Here is a 20196-nt window from a genome sequence, read left to right on the forward strand (position 1 = left end):
TAACTAATCCATGATCGCTCGTGCGAATCGTTGTCTTGTCTGACCTTTGTGTGACATTCATTCATACTTTGCATTTTATTAAGCCATCACGCAGCATTTGATACTCAAATTGAACGTGGTTATTTTAAACACGTGTTCACGCGAAGGTGCAAGAGTCGGCCCAGATTTGATAGCAAAATTAGTGCGCATTTACAAATCGGCCTGATTTTTGCTATGACGTATCGCTTAATGTTATCGCTCGAGTGGACAGGATCGGTATTTCTGTAATTCTGTCGCGCGCAATCGACCGACGAGTGGGAACATAACGAAGAGAAATCAAGTTTATCGTTTACCTTAACATGAAATTGCCGTATAGAAAACAAAGCAAAATATGCCACGGAAGTTAGAAAATTATAACTCAAAGTATAAACAAAAGAGACAATTTATATTAAACGAGTTGTATTATATTTTGTAAACAGAAATCTTTATTTCTTTCGAAACAAAAGGTCGGTTTAACTAATTTTAAATCAACGTTTGACCTTGTATCGTATATCGGATGTCACACTGCAGGGTAATGCAACTTTTGTTTAACAAACAATCAACACAGAAGTTGTCAGAAACTAGGTTGTCAGCTACTACTATTTACGTTAATTTTTTGACAAATTTCTTGAAAATTATTGAAGACCCCTTGTGAAACGTCATCGCTTCTGCATGCATTGCGTGGCATTTATCAAAAATCTGTTGCAGTGCCACAGATTTTAGAAATCGGGTCGATTTTCATCTTCGTAACTGAAATAAGGCAAAGGAAATTGAGCCGACAAGTCGCAAAAGTTCACCCTTTGTTGTTAAGTGAGAACGCCAGTCTGTAGTCCGCAGTGCGCAGTCCGGGTTCTGCACTGACCGTCACCTTAAATCGCTGTATCAGTTGTACATGTTTTTAGTGGTGTTTCGTGGAACGGGTCTGTTCTAAAACCCGAGACAAGGTAACGAAACTACCGAAACGACCGGTTAGGCTGAATAACACTCAGGTTAGCCGAGACATGGAGGCAAGCGTGGAGGCAAGCGTGGCCGAGTGGTTTAGGGCGCTAGTATTGTAATCCGGAGGTCCCCGGCTTAAGACCTGCCCCTGCCACTAGCTGGATTTGTTTCTCGGTTGTCCCGAGTTCAAATCCTCGACCACGCTTTGTACATAGCCAACTGGTCTACCTCCTGCCAGTTGGGATTTTTAACCTTGTTATGTTTATTTAAAATTACTTGTTTCCTCTGTTTCAGTGGCATGCCTGTAAACTAGCTATCTCGTTGAGATATGAAGCTAAGTGCATGACCACTATAATCATATATTTATTATTTATTTAGCCCTTTTACGGTTAGCTTTTAATAATGGTAACGAGTTTCGTTTGTTTTGGTGATTTTTTTGCTCGTTTCGGTGGTTTGTTTTGTTGTTTCGGGTTTTAGTACATGCATACCGGTGCAATGATATTCCTTGAAACGCTGCATACACTGTACCTTTAGTTAAATGAATTTATGTTAGCGTAGCATTCGCCGCCGGTGTAACATAAAATAATATTTCATTTTAAAACGCTTTTATTCTTCTGTATGAAACTCTTTCTCGAAACAGCTGTACCTAAACGACATGCCACTTTTAAGACCTTTTAATTTGTTGTCATGAAAATGTTACCGAAACGGTTTCCTCACTGAATGCCCATTAAAAGCACTCAAATCAAAAATTTGTCCTATTTTATCTTAAATGTTGCATTCTAGCTTCTGTAGGAAGCAGTAACTTCACACATGGGTGACTTTACTGACCCGATGATATTCCATGGTTACGCATGGCCACGTGATATGGGAGTAACAGAAGAAAAGGTGGCAGTTTTTCCAAGATTGCCTGCCAGAAAGGATGATATTTTCATTGTGTCATACCCAAGATCAGGTTTGTTTACCAAGAAATACATTTTTTCCAAAAAAGTGTTTTCTGGTGTGAAAAGTTTTTATCCTTTTCATTGAAACTATGTGGACTTTGCAAAGGGTGTTCTCATAATAATTTGTCAGTCCAGCCTAGGTTCCTCGGGATTCTGTACACTTTCTTTTCTTTGTAAATGGAATGGGGATATGGATTCAGTGAACACAATTCTGTGGGTGACGTTCAAGGCAAGCGGGGGGGGGGGGGGGGGGGGGGGGGGAGAAACGAGGTCTGGGACCGAGTAGCGATGCTCTCACAACTTGCAACGCGCCATTCTCGTCCCCATAGCCCTTTCGTTTCTCTTAGCCGGCTTGGCACGAGAAAACGGAGGGCTCTGGTGACATAGGATTTTTTAAATTAATTCGAATTTTTTTGATTGGCTATTTGGAACAAAGAATTCCAAAACGAAAATCGAAAACGTAACGAGTCTCTCGTACATTCTTTTGAAACGTCATGACTGCATACATGAAGACCGGAAGTCCTAGAATCTAGGACTGGAAATTCTGTGTCCCCAGAGCCCTTCGTTACCTCGTGCCAAGGCCCAGCCGGCTAAGAGAAACGAAAGGGCTATGGGGACGAGAATGGCAACGCGCTCAATAGACCATTTGCATTATGACGTAAAAGCGCAAAGACTTCTGGTAGTTGTAGTTAGTTTCGCGGGAAAAAAACCATTTCTGCCTTATGATTGGCTAAGGGCAGCCAAGCGTGAAGGTGGACATCCAGGACTTTTATTTTGATCTGAAGTTGAGCTGCTAAGTTTACGCTCTTGTCGCTTCGAAATTTGTTTATACATTTATTTTTTCAGTTCCCTGTTAAAAATATAGAAAACAGGATGATAGCTTTGGAATGAAAATCGACTGAGTTCTGTGTTTTAACCAAGACAGTCAAATGTTGTTCGTGTTCAAGTAAGTGTACGTTGTGTGGCGGAGTTGACTTGGTAGGAATTCATTCATCGCGGCCGACAACTTCTCTTTGTAAATAATTTTAGCCTAATATCACAGCTTTAAAACATCGCGCACTGGAAACAGATTGCTTGAAAGGACGAGTCTAGGATATAACTAAATTTGTGTGGAATCAAGTGAAAGCAAGGCAAGCCATTGACTTTGTCCATCATCTATTTTTAGACGTTCAACAAACGATACATCGATCGCAGGTGAATTAATTCTTCACTGAAAAGCTTAGAAAATTTACCATTTATCATGATTGCTCGGCGGGACGATCAGTTTAATTTATTTTTACAGCGAGACAGAGAAAAGAGTCAAATAATTTACCTCGTTCAATCGAGCTTCATCCGATCATCGATGAATCATGAAGGGTCAATCATAAAGGATTTTCAAACTACCCTGTGCCGGTAAATACAGTTTTAATATTTGTTTTTATCTTAAAATTGTATTTCTGTTTTCGTCAAATTAGAACTGTAATTGCAATATTCTTTAACAAAGAAGTTTTCTTGTTTTTGTGCTGGAAATGTCAACTCGTGGAGTAGCAGATGTGGTTTCAATCCGAGCGAGGGCCGTGCGAGCAAATATAATTTTATTTCCATAATCTTGTTGATGAACGATTACTTGTGAGACTCGAATGGTTAGCCTCAAAGATTTTTACGAGTGTAGTCATCATGCACTGTACTCCCCCATGTTTAGAAAGGGTAAAATATTGCGTCTTCGTATATTATTTGAAAATACCTGGCAAGCAAAAGTTTTAGGAATTTAATTAAATAACCGCGCGGACTCGAGTGGAGGAAACACTCGTTGAAACTTCACTACAAGACGCAACCCAGCAAATATACAATTTCTTGCATAACTTTTTTTTCCATTTCAACGGACTTGGTTTTATACTGAGAGGTTGCTTTTTCCGCTTTAAATGAAGCCACAGGGACGTCTTCTTCGGTGAGAGTAATTTTCTTTACCTCCATCACGATTTTCTTGGGCAAGCGGGCTTGATGACGATTCAAAATTTCCCGCGAACCTAACTACAACTACCAGAATTCCTTGCGCTTTTACGTCATAATGCAAATGGTCTATTCCAATCTCGAGCCCAGAGTGATCCCCGGCTCCTCGGTCCGTCAGCGGTTGGTCAGCGGTAGGGTCGCCGGGACTCGTCCGTCCCGTACCGCTGACCGACTAGACGGACTCTGGGCTCGAGATTGGCTCAATTCACGATGTAGTCAGCGGTTTTTGGACGATGATGCAACAGGCAATCTTTTCCCGCGAAATGGAAGCCATGGCAATCACGACTACCATGCCGTGGAATCACTTATTATAAAGCGGTTCAATTCTCTTAACTAAAAATCTAAAAGCAGTGTGTTTATCCGAAAATTTCATCATCGTCGTGTAGTTATAAGAACGCAGAAGTTTTTGATGCCGTGCAACTTTTTAGTGCCGAAACGCAAATGATTGTATCACGATTTTCAACTGGCCCACTTGGGGATTGTAAATGAGGTAAAACAAAGAACGACCAAGTCAACAAACAGAAACAATAGAGCAAGAACAATAGCTCCGACCGGCGCGGGAATATTCGATCGCCACGTTTACATTGCCATTTACGTGATAGTTTTATTTCATAACAAACACCACATATTGACACCAAGAACGTTTCCGGAGAAATTTTCGCTTTTTTGAAAACAAAACTTAGAAAACCTTTTTTTTCACTACTAAAAAAAAAAAATAATCAAACTCTCCACTGGTCCCATGTTGTTATTGTTTTGGCGAGTTCACAAAGAAATGAGCTGCTCATGCGCCTTAGAGAAATCCGCTGACTACCGCCCCGATGATTGCTTTGCAAGTTGTGAGAACATCGCTCAGATTTCATATAAGAGAATGTATAGGAAGTTGCTCCCCCCGTGGTTCAAGGGTTTTTGAATAATGGCTCGTAGTGATTAAAGGAGAAGTTCACTCCAGAATGGCCATTTTCTTTACGCCAATAAAAAGTTTATACAAAGATATGTTATTCACCAAAATTTCAGCCTCCAACGTTCGCTACAACCATACGAAATCTTTCCCAAAACTCGACAAGAGCTTAGCCTGATGTTTGGCGGGAAAATTTTAATAGTCGAAACCCCTTGTTTCTTTGTAGTGTCTTTTGTTTGTCAAAATACCTGTTTGTGCAGCTCCGTGTTGCTCAAACAGAGCTCCAGGAGATACAAAAATCTTTTCACTATCTTTCAATATCTAAAAGAAAAATTGCTCACGAATGGCTTATAAGATAAGAATGGGCAGGGACGAAAAATTCCTGCCAAAGCGAACACAAATATTTGTCAGTGTTCCGAAAACTATACGGAAGACTGCTTCGAAGAAGATAACGTCTCCTACGTGAATACCCACACACAAAAAGAGCCAGACGCAATCATGATACCAACCAATGATTCGTTTAAGTTATTTCACGTTTTACTAAATTTCAGGGAGGATTTTTAATCAACCAGAGAAACTTTTCTTGATCAAACATAAGATCGCAACTCCCAAAGTGGGCTTATGTCATTTTATGTAGTTGACTGACTGAGCTAGAAATGTTTGAATTATTTCATTTTAGATCAAGCAACTTGTTTGTATCTTTTTCTCTGTCTTTTTCTTTCCACAACCCAGTCATAGCATTTTAACAACTCAGCCTGTCAAGTTGTTTCTATTCTGAGAAGTATTTTTCCCAATTTAAGTCAATTTTTGTTCATGCTGTAATTATTTACATTTTTTCTGGCAAATAAAATGCTTGTTTTTGTCGTTGTTGCTGTTGTTGCCGTCGCCGTATTTTCTCGATTAAACGCGGGTCCCCGATTAACCGCCGGCTTCGTATAAACGCCGGGTCAAAACTGCTAACTTTTTAATAAACGCCGGGGGCGTTTCATCGAGCTCTCGGCGTTTATTTGTGATCAAGCAAACAAGTAAATATATTCTCTTAAATAGCACTGCTACGATCAACTTGTACGGCTTACTACTTTGGTAAATTTTTATAATGTTCAAAGAAACGTCCGGCGTAAAATAACTAGGCGGATGGATGCTGTAAACAAAATGAAACAGTAATGTTCGCGTTCGTGTTGTCATGACTGACGCACTGTTGTTTATAACAGTGGAGGAGGACGTTAGCGACATTGCCGTTTGGTTGTTTATGTTCTGTTTGTAACAAATCTTGATTGCAACATGCACGTGCCGTATGCAATACTGTTACTTTGGTAATAATCATCCTCGGAGACCCAGGAACAGTTTGTCGGGCGGGACGACGAGAAAAATCGTGGTTCTCGAAGGATAGATGATAATAAATCAACCTGAAAAAATTACGGAAAATTGCCTTCTTTAATAAACACCGGACCCCGATTAAAAACCGTCTTCAAATATATGACGGGTTTACCAGGCCAAGTTTGAAATAACCGCTGGGAGTGTTTTATTGAGAAAATACGGTAAGCAAAATGACTAACCTCTCTTCTTTCCTTATTCATCCGCCTCCTTTCACTTGCATGCCGTTTGAATGGAGTTACAGAAGGAGATTTCTTCAAAATGGTTAGTATTGCGTCTGGCTTTTTCTTCCTTTTGTGGGTATTTTCACGCAGGAGACTGTATCTGTGATCTACTTTGAAGCAGTCTTCTACATAGTTTTCGGAACACACAAATATTTGTGTCCGCTTTTGAGCAATTGTTCTTTTAATTATCGGAAGACGGTGAAAAGAAACACCTCTTTTTGTATTTCTTAGAGCCCTGTTTGAGCAAAATGGAGCTGCACAAACAGGCATTTTGACAAACAAAAGCCACTACAAAGAAACAAGGAGTTTCGAGTATTTAAGAGGAGATTTGTAGAAGAATCCGACAACGTCCGGTAATGCTATGAAAAATTGTTCGCTTATCCTTTGCATGAAGGTAGTCCTTATTAAAACTAAAAACGTTATGTTGTTTTTTTCTTCAAATATTTTTATTTTTCTGAGAAAAACGAAATTTTTTGATTTGACATCTAGACTCGTCTAGACTCGATTGAGAGGGTACAAATTGGGTTGAAAATTGACCATTTTCAATCGATTCGTATGTCAAAACCATCACGCGCAGAAAAAAATAAATACAACCGGTCTATTGTATGACTCTTCCTTGTCTAAATAAGCATAGTTTCAAGAGTTTTGATTTAATCTAATTATTTTACGGTAAACAAAACCAGACTATTCTCACGCGAAATGAAAGTCGGTCGGTCAAAAGAATCGTCATTTTCACTATGTGCCTTATCTCAGAATTCCTTGAGATAAATATATCAGGGGCGGATCCAGGAGTTTTCAAAGAGGGGTGGCTGTGAACAAATATTTTGTTTACCATTTTATTTTAGCCTCAGGTTTTTTTTTTTTAAAAGGGAGGGGGCGGGGATGTTAGCAAATATTTTAACTTTATTTTAGAAAAAAAATATCAATAATTTTTAAACTTTATCGAGTGTCATTGTCCTTATTTTCTATTTTAATGTCTTAATTGTTATTTTTCTTGTGGATCAAGGGGGGTGGCTAGCCACCCAATCCACCCCCCCTGGATCCGCCCCTGTATATTTCAACTGTAGAAGGATGATACTTTCAAAATATTTAAAGTTTTGTCTGGGTAAATGATTAAGCACTTGTCAAAAAATTATTCAAAATCGTACAAAAACGACACAAAATCACGCAAGCTTTCGAATGCGTGACCAAAAGTATTACCACCGTATTTGTTCTTTAAATCAATTTAGTCGCAACACTAGCAATACCAAGGCAAAAATCATAATAAATATGTTCACCTTTGCTTGATTATGATATCCTGTCCCATGCAATACGTTTTTTCCTGTCATTTCTTCAATGGCTTCCCGTTCAGTTCGCATGCCGCTTGTCGAATCCTTCTGCGACTGGTGAATTTGAAGCAACCACCGATACGAGTTTAACCAAATATGTATCGTCATGATTAACAAGCCCTTTTTGTGTTACTTGATTAAGCCAAAGCGTTTTCGATAAGCCACTTTGCAGTGCCTGTTGGCACCGTTATTATTCGAAGTGAAGTATAAATTTCCATACTTTCGAGACAAGCGTGACAGTTTTTTATACTTAGGGGGTGGGGTGAGGAAGAGTCTTAAATTTTTAGATGAATCAAATGTTTGAAAACGTTTGGGGATGAATTGTCACAAACTAATACCGTATTTTACATGGGGATGTAAAAGAATTTCACAACGTCAAACCTGACCCCACGGGAACAGGGATACTAGTTTTCTGGAATATGACATTTGATATTTCTCTTCCTACATCTCTATCTCCTTTAGAAGTCTTCCCTTTACTGTGATAAGCAGTCTCGTGAGGAACTTTGCATGTACTGGAACTTTTTCGCCATCCAATTCCAAGCTCGGATCGATGAAAGGGACAGATAGTAAAAGCGCTAACATCCTGTTGCTTGTTAAAGATACCTGGTGTTAATGGCGAACAGGAACTTTTTCTCCTTAGAGCATGCTCTAAGGAGAATAAGCAGAATAAGTTCCTGTTCGCCATTAACACCAGCAAAAGACCAGAAGGACTTATGATTTTCTATATCCTTGTTACATGAGCAAAGGGACCTCGGTTATTAATTTACTTTTATCGCGTCGATCATACGAGCAAGGACTGCCAACTATCGTTTTAAAAGAACAAGAAACTTCCATGAGACACCAGTGCAGCGAGAACATGTGGAGTTTCCAACAGTTCACCAGAAAACTGAAGGAAAAAGCACTTTACGGGGACTGTGTTGTGCCGGTTGCTCCACAAATGGTTCGTGAGAAAAAAGAAATCATTCAAACATCTATAATCGAGTTTAGTAAATTACATTAGTCTCGTCTCCTAAAAGTAAACAACGTGAATTCTCGCACACACAAGGTCAATTATTTTACTTTGTTGTTTTGGAGAATAATGAAGTATATAAGTGAATTATATGGTTTTTATAGAAGGAGCAACCAGCAATTAGTAGATTATAGACTACCACCAAACCGGAAACGAGAAGCAAACGACTTTTAGAAAGTCTAACTTTAATAGATTACAACACTCTTTCCTGACAGCGGCTTTTTGTCAATACTTTTACGGTTTTTCTCTCTTTGATTTTGAGCGTAAGCAGCACTTATAAGTAAAGTAAATCACGTAGCAAATACGAGTTTGTGACAATTCATCCCCAAACGTTTTCAAACCATTGATTCATCTAAAAATTTAAGACCCTTCCTCACCCCACCCCCTAAGTATAAAAAACTGTCACGCTTGTCTCGAAAGTATGCAAATTTATACTTCACTTGGAATAATAACGGGGCCAACAGGCACTGCGAAGTGGCTTATCGAAAACGCTTTGCCGGCTATAACCTGAAATATGGCTTAGTCAAGTAACACAAAAAGGGCTGGTTAATCATGACGATACATATTTGGTTAAACTCGTATCGGTGGTTGCTTCAAATTCACCAGTCGCAGAAGGATTCGACAAGCGGCATGCGAACTGAACGGGAAGCCATTGAAGAAATGACAGGAAAAAACGTATTGCATGGGACAGGATATCATAATCAAGCAAAGGTGAACATATTTATTATGATTTATGCCTTGGTATTGCTAGTGTTGCGACTAAATTGATTTAAAGAACAAATACGGTGGTAATACTTTTGGTCACGCATTCGAAAGCTTGCGTGATTTTGTGTCGTTTTTGTACGATTTTGAATAATTTTTTGACAAGTGCTTAATCATTTACCCAGACAAAACTTTAAATATTTTGAAAGTATCATCCTTCTACAGTTGAAATATATTTATCTCAAGGAATTCTGAGATAAGGCACATAGTGAAAATGACGATTCTTTTGACCGACCGACTTTCATTTCGCGTGAGAATAGTCTGGTTTTGTTTTACGTAAAATAATTAGATTAAACCAAAACTCTTGAAACTATGCTTATTTAGACAAGGAAGAGTCATGCAATAGACCGGTTGTATTTATTTTTTTCTGCGCGTGATGGTTTTGACATACGAATCGATTGAAAATGGTCAATTTTCAACCCAATTTGTACCCTCTCAATCGAGTCTAGACGAGTCTAGATGTCAAATCGAAAATTTCGTTTTTCTCGGAAAAATAAAACTATTTGAAGAAAAAAACAACATAACGTTTTTAGTTTTAATAAGGACTACCTTCATGCAGAAGATGAGCGAAATCCCTGTATTTTAAGAATTGCCGCAAAAAACAATTTTTGTTTGATTCTTCTACAAACTTGCTCTTAAATTTTCCCGCCAAACTTCAGGCTGAGCTCTTTGACGTCACGCATACATTACTAACTCCAATATGGCAGCGTTCAGTTGTCGAGTTTTAGGAAAGATTTCGTAGGGTTATAGCGCACGTTGGAGGCTGAAATTTTGGTTAATAACAAATCTTTGTATAAACTTTTTATTGGCGTAAAGAAAATAAATGGCCATTCTGGAGTGAACTTCTCCTTCAAGACATGCCCGTCTTTGCTATACCAAACAGAACATCTTTGATTTTGTTTGCCCTGCCCTAAAAGTCTTAGCACTTACAATTGCAGGTTCATCATGGACTCAAGAAATAGTGTGGCAGATACTTCACGATGGAAAAATCGATGACCGTCGATTGGACGAACGAATGCCTTTAATAGAGGGACTCATACTTTCTATTAAATCTTTTCCCTACGTCATGAAGGATGCGAAGTCTGTAGAGAGAATGTTTGGAAGCTTCCCTGTGCCGCGTGTATTCAAGACTCACCTCACGTATGACTTGATTCCTAAAGGTAGCGATGAAACCACAAAGCCTCGATACATTTATGTTATGCGAAATCCCAAAGACGCATTTGTGTCCATCTATCATCATCGCCGAAATATGCCTTATTTGAAGGAAATTCCTACATGGGATGAGGCCTTCGAACATTTCATGAATGGAAGAGGTTAGTTAAGTAATTATATGTTAAATAAGAAGCCTATTACCGCCGTTAAACGTTGTTGAACTGCTACGATGTAGCTTGAAACAACTCCAATCTTATTGTTTAGGGTTTAATTGCGGTCGATGAAACTTACTGAATTTTCCAACAAACTGTTTTTTGTATCCAGGTTCGTTGCTCTTGATTTTATCGCTGGAGCCTATGAATTCTTCTTGATTGTAACGTCACCGTGCAGATTTCTGGAACACTACCACTTAGTCTTTCTAATTGAAAGCTACCAACTTAACTGGTTGAAATTGATGGGAGGAAATTTTCATACTTTCGTATCGTGTAGTTGACCAAACTGTCTATTTTCATGTGTTTCTTCAGAATAAAGTACTGTAGTTTAAAATTCAGATCAAAGATTGACAAACCTCCGATCTTTCAAACTTGCAAGTCACATATATAAATGTAGATGTAGACATGCGATGGTCGGTCTGATGGTGGCCATTTTAAACCTGTCAGACTACCACTACCACTGCCGAAATGGGTTGTCTGGGCTTGGTAGGATATTAAGAAAGACACCCGTGTCGGTTAATTCGAGACTTTTCTTGATCTTGCAGCTTTAGGTGGATTGTGGTTTGATCACGTGCTAGGCTGGTGGAAACACAAAGGTGACCCTAATATTTTGTTTCTAACATACGAAGACAGAATAAAGGCAAGTAAATGTCAAAATTATCTTAATGTTGTACGGTGTCACGGTAAAACTCGCCCTTTGTGATTCAAATATTAGAAAACACATCGAAACTAGGAAAATTATGCTTTTAAATATATTTAACCTTAAGATGTCATCTGTTGATTTAGCCTTGACCTTGTGCAAGTTTAATTGAGACATTTAGCGTATTTGCTCTCTAAGATAGCGATTTCCGATCGTTATTTATCTTTCTATAGCTCAGTTCCGCTCTTAGCTAAAAATTGCAAGCTAAGCGTTATTCCTCTAGAAAATGCATAATTGCAATATGTCCTGTTGTTTTGATTAATAAGTGTTCGCTAGTTGAGTAGAGTCTTAAGCTTAGAATCATTAACAGAATCGTAAATCATAACATAAAAGGAATTTCTCTTCATGTACTTGTTGTATTTAGTTCAGTAATTTATTCTTTGTTGTAAAACGCGATGTAAGCACTTTCGCAAGAAACACTATTGTTTACCTAGATCTTAAGCAATATCCTGAAACCTTTTTGAACGGAAGAATTAGGTGTTAAGCAATTTCCTTCCTAGAGATCGACATTGATAAACTCAATGTAGTTGTTTATTTAGCCTTGAACTTGTAGTTCACCTGTCGTTAATTACCACACTGTAAACGTATATAAGTAGCCCTGTACTGTACAACATTCGAATTACCTCAAGCTATCTACGAGATACGAGTTACCTACAGCTGTCAAGAGTTGTTTAGTCCAGATGCAATAAAGAGTCAAGAGAAGTTCCTAAACCTTGAGTGTCTTACTGCTGCTAAAACGCTGTTCAACTGATCTAGAAGCTAACGACCCTGTACCACTGGCATTGAGTAACGAGTGCCGTGCAGCGAGCTTCTGCTCTACCTAGCTTTCTCCCCCGTACAAGCCGTACAAGCCGTCCATTAAACAGCGCCCCAGCTGGTTATCCGTTCCCGTGCATTTAGTGCACTTCAGAGCCAAAAACCTATCGTTACAACGGTGACACGATAAATGGAAGAATTCATGCTCATGTTATTTTATAGAAAGCGGCTGCTATGCTACAGCGCTTAAAGAAACCCAAAGGCACGGAATTTAGCCAAATTAATACACACGAAAATGGCCACCAAATTGAGTCAAATATAAACACAATCCCTTAAACTTACTCTTAGCGATTTTTACTTTTTATTACTTTTAATGTACATTTTTAATTTTTAAGATTTATTTAGCTAATTTTAACGAATTTTTATAGATTTGTTAAGCGCCTAGAGCAGACCTGGATAGGCGCTATAAAAATGTTTTATTATTATTATTATTAAAACGTTGAAGGGATATTTCAATAATACAGCAGATACAAAAAGGTACGGATAGACAAAAATTGAAGAAGATTAAAGCGAATTGCAATATGGATTTTTAAAAACTGTTAGGCTAAAAGTTTTCAAAGTTAATCTCGTTTGTTTGTAATTCTTAATTACAACGTTGGGGAGACATATTTCTTTGTAATGAAGCTATTGTTTTATTATTAACATTCACGGAGGTAATCTCTTCGGTAACGTTACGTTTCATAGCGAATATTAAGCAAACCTTAATGAATAGACTATTCAGCCCATCCATTTAAAAATTTTCTGTTGTGACGTTGGCTGAACTGATCACTTAAAATGTGCTACTCTACAAGTCCGGATAACTACCACATTATAATCCCCAGGTGAGAATGAGTCTCCAGCGTTCCATAAACTCACCTTATTCAGAGAAGTGAAACTGACTAAAGACTTTATTGATCAACAAGTGTCATACTGCTTGCTTCGACGAATGGTTAACGCTTGAAACGTCAGCTTTTCCAAATTTGCCACGGCGGTTTATTTTATCACCTTCCAGTTGATAATCAACTTAGTGTTTCACTTTACCACCGACGCAGGACAACAATGTATTTACACCTGCGATCAGTGTTACGTGCATAGCTATCTTTCTACATTTATCTTTTGACATCGTCTTTCGACGTGCTCTTGAAATGAGCCAATCAAAACCGATGCATACCGCGGTGTTGGTTTCATGCAAAAGCTATGCAAATGAGCTCACAAGTTTAGAAGGTCATGCTAGTGGGCTTTGGCTGATTTCGATCCGTCTTGTTTGATTAGCACGTCGAAAGGTGGATGTCGATAGAAGGCCTCTAACACTTTAAGCGGCTGTAAAAACAAATAACTTTGATACATAAAAAGATCTTCTAGAAGTACTTTATAATGGTGTTATTGATGAACGTCAGTTATGGTTTGATTTTTTAAGTGTTTATTTCATTTTCTTAGAATCTAGCAGGTGATGTAGAAAAGATAGCCAAGTTCATTGGTAAAGACATCTCTCCCGAAACTCGTGACCTCATTGTCCGACAAACGTCATTTGGCGCCATGAAGAGCTCTAATCACACAAACTACAGTTGGATTGAAGGAATGAAGGGAGATGGGCATATTCGAAAGGGAAAAGTAGGAGAATGGAAAAACTACTTCACTGAAGAACAGAACCAGTTATTTGATGAAGTATTCAAAGAAAAAATGGAAGGAACAGGGATTAGATTTGAATGTGACGGTTAAGAAACCTGGGACTATCAACGGGCTGGACCCCCCCTCCCCCCCCTTTAAAACGACGGGGTGTTGTCTTACCTTTTTCGGGGTAAAATTTGTTAATGGCCGATTCCCCCTATGATGCGCGCCTGCAGGGAATCACGGTAATTGTATTCATCGTAGTCGCACGTAGTCTCGCGCATAGCTTGATGAATACAACTACTATGATTCCCTACAGGCGTGCGCCATAGAGGGAATCGGCCATTGATACCGCCGCTTACGGTGCTTAATTCTAATTATTTAATTATTAGCAGTCATTTTTTAGGGTATTGTGAGCCGAAATCTGTTAACTTTTAGCTTGAGAATAGGTACCTCTAACTGAGGAGTAACAATGAATTTGAGCTTAATCCACAAACCAGCACCTTGCAATTTTCACAGAGGAGTTCCCTGGAGAATTTCTGCAACAGTGACGTGTTAAGATAGCTTATGCGTCCAAAAACAGTAATAATATCCAACCTTTTTCGTAAGGTAGCCCAGTGTACTCGTTGAAATAATTTGTTCATTTTAAAGCGCCCATTTCACTGCTATACAAGAGTGGGAGATAGATTTATGAAGAACTTTTGTTTTCATTGGTCAACTTACCAAACGCTTATATTGTTTGTTTCTTTAAATGTTATACCTGAGCTAGTGTAGCATTGTAAGTAGTAAAGGTATTAAAGTGTTGGTTATCGTATTGTAATTGTGTTTTTGTGTTAAAATAGTACTAAAAAGAGCTAATAAAAACTAGAGCGGTAAAAATTTCTTAATCTGTCAATCAAAGCTGAACAGGTAAACTAGTGTGCTACAGACCTTTTAGCCATAAAATAAGACGTGCATTTAAAGTGAAGAAATGATCCTCGCAGTGAATTGCAAAGAAAGAAACCAGAAAAAAGTATGGCTTCAACGGGATTCGAACCCGTGACCTGCGCGATACCGGTGCGATGCTCTACCAACTGCGCTATTGAAGCCAGACATTGGGAGCGTGGGAGGTGAGGAGCCGGCTAATTCTGAACGCGACCCACAGGAGCCCATACTTGTAATCAAAGATCTCTTCGAGATATCGACTTTTTTGCATGAAGTTAGTATGAGTAGAAGGTTTATCCTGGGCATTGCCTTTGCGACTCATATACTTTGGCTTGGTTAAAAATGGTAAACTTTGACGTTTGCCTTTAATCGAAATAGTTATTTCCTTTCGAGTTAGAAAGATTTCTACTCGGCTTAATGCAGGATTCCCGATAAAGGTTACGCACGACAGAGTTAACTTTTGTCTCGTCACGCAATCTTAACCCCACATTGAGAAGTAAATTTTCGTTTGGATATTACCAAAAGCCGCTTCTCCTCGCGTTATTCTTTACCTTACGGCTACACATGCCATTTCTAACGACTACATTTCCAGTAAAACAGTTGCTGTTTTTTTTTCTAATGGCGATGCATTTACTCCTGAACAGAAGCAAAAACTTTTAGTGTTTACTGCTTCCACCAGAAGTAATTTCACAACAGGCTACAAAAAAACTTGTAAATATCACTTCACACCTGCATTGAATGTTGCAATTCTAAATTGTGCAACTCAGCAGAAATAATCAATTGTCACGAAATGAGTTCCCTTTGGTTAACTATTAGCAACGTTTTAGTGTGTGAAAGACTTGTACCAGTACAAATTTGCGTTGTTAATCGTTTTAGGTTAAATTAATATTTAATAGCGCCTAAAGACTTGTACCAGTACAAATTGCGTTCTTAATCGTTTTAAACTTCGCTGCCTTCGAGCGCTGAACCCCGCACATTCTTAATTGGTTATGTCACGTAAGATTTGGGCTACTCACGTTTTTAATTGTTGTATAACGTTCGTAAATTTGACAAGTCACGTTTTTTCTACAAGAACGGAAGTGCTGAAGCACAACTATAGAGTGACACTTTACAAGCGGAAAGTATTCCCTTGAGAAATTAAAACAGTTCCTTGAGAGTTAACAAGAATGTGGTTCCAGATTACCCAACTTAACCGCTATTCTCCTTCCTTTTGCTTGTAAACAAGCAAAAAAGTCGAAAAAATGAGGGCGAAATTCCATTTCATATCCAGGAGAACAAAGCTTTATACAAAAAAGTAAGCTTGTTGTGATTATTATCAGTTTGTCGGTATACCGTAATGATTCGATTTAGCGCCCGGGGCGCTTATTTACTTTTGGCACCTCATGGGAGGGCGCTTATTCGAGACAGGGCGCTTATTTAATTTTTTGAGAAACAACCAAATGTTCAAAACAAAACTTAAATAAATATTAAAATAACTAACAGTAACAGAAACTTTAACAGTAACAAATTGTTGATATTTCAGTTACTTTTAAAAGTATTGTTCATTTTAGCAGTAAATTCTGTATATACCTGTACGGTACGGTGAATGTTCATGAGTTTATCTATTCCACGTCCAGGGGCGGATCCAGGATTTCTCAAAGGGGGGTGGCTGTTTACCAATATTTTTGTTTGCTATATTGTTCAAGCCCCAGTTTGTTTTTTATGGTAGGGGGGGGGGGGGGGGGGTTCGGGCTTTTAGGCAGTTTTTTGAAAGTGGAGTGCAAATCATTTTGGGTCTGTGGCCCATATTTAGTGAAGGCAAAGGCTCCTTCCCCCTAGGGGGGTCTGGGGGCATGCCCCCCTCAGAAAATTTTGAAAAGTTGAAGCCCCTTAGACGTGATTTCCGCGATTCTGAGCAGCTTTAAGTTATTAAAAAACTGTTTTTCCTTGATAATTTGGCAAAATAATCTTTCTTCAACTTACCTTGAGTTATATTTCGGAGAAAAAGTCTAGTTCTTATGAAATGAACAGTGATTGAAATTTAAAGTTGACAAGCCAGGAACTGACAGGAAAGAACAGATATGCGTTTTTTTTGCTCACCCACATGCGTGAAAATTTTTAGCCCTTGGGAAAGTGGCCTGGGGACAACTTTGGCGACTTTGCTTGCTTTTGAAATCGCTTCGATGCGAAAAAACGGTACTAAAACTCGCTAAAAAAGATGTAAATGGAGAAGAAAATCATTCCAGCAAGGCTAAAACAACTCTTGAAAGTTAAAAGGAATCTAATTTTTTAAAATTATACACACATGTTTTGTTACATTAAAGGGACTGTGTCACGGATTTTACCAGATTTTTGAACAGCCAAAATTTATATTTGTGTCGCATGAAACCTAGAAATAATAGTCCATTTTTATTAAAAATTGCTATATTAAAGCACTGAAACTGTTAACTAGCATTATTGGCTGCGGATGGCGCGGATGGAAACGGATTGCAATTTGAAAACGTTAGGCAAACGTTTTCAAATTGTTTCCGCGCGTCTTCCAAAAATCGATATTTGTAGCCTTAGCTTGATTTCTAACCGCAAACTAAGATCATATCTTCCTTTAGATGTTCAAAGATATTGTTTTTTATGGGTTTAGTTGCCTTCCACTAATTTCAGAACAGTTTAGACCAAAAATCTGCGAAATCTCCGTGACATAGTCCCTTTAAGCCAGAAGTTCATAAACCAGGCCTTTTGAAAATCTCCTATTTTGGAAAAATGGCCTTTCTTAACTTTGAACGGCCGCCTGACTATGAAAGGTGGATGGACATTGTCCTTATTTTCTATTTTAATATCTTTATTTTTGTTTTTCTGGTGGATCAAGGGGGGTGGCTAGCCACCCAATCCACCCCCCTGGATCCGCCCCTGACGTCGATGACTTCAGTAGGGTCGACAGTTATCCACAATAGGGGCGCTTATTAGAATAGGGACACTTATAAGAATGGGAGCGCTTATTAGAATGAGGGCGCTTATTGGAATAGGGGCGCTTATTGACAAAAACACATTCAAAGGGGGGCGCTTATTCGGAAGGGGGCACCTATTGGAAGGAGGGCGCTAAATCGAATCATTACGGTACCTAGATAATGCCTTTTGTCGTGAAATGTTTTCGCCGGCATTCATCCACCATTTATGTTTACAGAAAAACACTGACCGGTGACAATGCAGTTACGTTAGTTGTAGACAACTAAACCAAGTATTCAAACACACGCAAAAAACGGTCAAAAAGTTAACGTAATTCTTGACAATGTTAGTTTATTTATTTCTTTATTAGCTTCACCTTATAAGTAACACATACAATTAACAGTAAACTTAAGGCAGGTAACCCGCAACAGCAGGGCGAATTACTGCGGGCCCGAGATATAAAATAGGGTCGAGTAAGCTGCGGCAGGAATTGCAGGTTTGGCATACTGACTTCCAAATACAAGGGTCGTCTGGGTCGTAACAATTGAACAGTGAAGTAGAGTAATAATACAAGAGTTTGTTCCGGAAAGTAGGGAGGTCGGCATTAACATCCATAACTTTTGAAAGAGTGTTCCACACACGGGATGATCTATTAATGAAGGATTGCCGATAGGGAGTGGTTTTACACTTGCGCACTGAGTACTGCACACAGCCTGAATATGGCTATTTGATCTAGTAGGGCGTGTGTTGCGTGCTTTAGGAATGACTGTCGGATTTATGTCAATTTTGAAAAAGAAAATCGATCATATCGATATGTTCGTACCAGTAAGAAAGAGGGAGCAAGTTCAGTTTAAGCAGTCTATCTTTGTAAGATTGATCGCTGATAAAGGGCAAGCGTAGTATAAACTTCGTCGCTCGCTGCTGGATCCGTTCGACTTGCCTCATAACGTCTTTCGTCTGAGGGGCCCACACTGGGGTTGCGTACCCAATGTGGGGTCGCACCAGAGCGAGGTATATGGAGCGTCTTAAGCTGCGTTTACAGTAGACCGAAACATGATTAGTCTCATCACGGATGAAACATGTTTCGTTGTGAAACGTATTCACATCAGGCACTGCATTGCGCGAATCATGATTGAAACATGATTAGTCTGGTCATGATTGAAACTACCAGTGAGGAGGCGAGTGCCTAAAAGCTTCAAATTTGGGCCTTCTATGTGACCAAATGTTTATTTAAAATATGGGCTAATAAAGCGATACAATATGAATTATCGGTGATGGATAGAAAGCAGAGTATTAGGCAGAATATCGCCACGAAAGTTTACGACAGTGGCTAGAAGCGCTTCAAATTCAAAAACTTCGAATTCAAAAACAAACTTCACAAAATAAAAATCATCTACCGACTGATAGCACAAATTATGACAATACCGTCATGCTAAACGTTTGAAAGCCCTGCTTCATTGAGAGAGAAAAAATAGAGAGGAAGACAAAGATTTAATGGCAACTTTATTGCAATTTCGGGCTATATTCTTACGGTTAAAGTGTAAAGATTTATGGAAGAACCGTGAAACCGCATAAATTACACACCAGGCATGAAACGTGTTTGAAACTGACACCTAATGTGAACAATGTAAAACAAGCATGTTTAGGTGAAACGTGTTCCGTTGAAACATGTTTATTCTAAACATGTTTCGGGTTAAATGTGAACTCAGCTTTATACTATTGTTTCTCATGGATCTCGAGTTCGACCGGCAACCAAGCGAAAATGGAAACTGCCTTAATGTTGTGGAACACCTTGTGACACTGTTCTCTCTGCCACCTTCACTCCTTAGGGGAACATAGGGCGTTCACCGTGGCTCTCAACCGAAATCTTTTGGCGTGCAAGGAATTTTCTTAGCCTCTAGCCAAGACAGGTTCTTTGCTTCCAGATCTCCTGGTGAGCAGCGCCTCCATGACTGCTTAGATGGCTGGACCCCCTCTTCCTGGATCCCTGGAGGTTCCATTCGAGGGCAGTACTAGTGATGTTGTTCATAGGTTTTCGGAGTGTGTGTGGAATCCACCTCCACATCCTCCTCTTGATGGTGTCCTCTGTGTGGCTTCGACCAGTTATCTCTCAGAGCCCTTCATTTGTTTGGCCATCGGATTAAACTTGATCTTCAGAGAGGCCACCAAAGGATGGTTGTAAGAGCCAGCGGAGGTTCCTATTTCACTCGCACATCCTGCAGCGTTCTTGTTACCTCTCTTGTCCATCATGCGTTTTTCTATTCACTCGGTCCGCTTCATTCCCGTTCTTCCCATGTGGTCATTGACCAGGTTTGTTGCTCGCTCTTCTTTCTTGCAAAACAATATCGTTTCTTCGATAAATTCCAGTTCCCTCAATGCTGTGTAAGAAATTAGTTCAGTTTCC

At 39.1% G+C, this 20196-nt stretch overlaps 2 protein-coding genes across 3 annotated transcripts in view; one reads left to right on the forward strand and one right to left on the reverse strand.

Annotated features, from left to right (window-relative positions):
• The window catches only part of LOC144647809 (histamine H2 receptor-like), a 410332-nt gene that overhangs the window by 374723 nt on the left and 15413 nt on the right, over nucleotides 1–20196 (reverse strand). The window lies entirely within an intron of this gene.
• On the forward strand, nucleotides 868–14770 carry LOC144647805 (sulfotransferase 1C2-like). Its single transcript, XM_078507515.1, has 4 exons — nucleotides 868–1909; nucleotides 10421–10795; nucleotides 11392–11486; nucleotides 13779–14770. Exons 1-4 carry the CDS (start codon nucleotides 1768–1770, stop codon nucleotides 14058–14060), a joined length of 894 nt encoding a protein of 297 aa, XP_078363641.1. The 5' UTR covers nucleotides 868–1767; the 3' UTR covers nucleotides 14061–14770.

The sequence above is a fragment of the Oculina patagonica genome, chromosome 4, assembly GCF_052425735.1.
Source record: "Oculina patagonica isolate OP01 chromosome 4, crgOcupat, whole genome shotgun sequence".
Classification (NCBI taxonomy): domain Eukaryota; kingdom Metazoa; phylum Cnidaria; class Anthozoa; order Scleractinia; family Oculinidae; genus Oculina; species Oculina patagonica.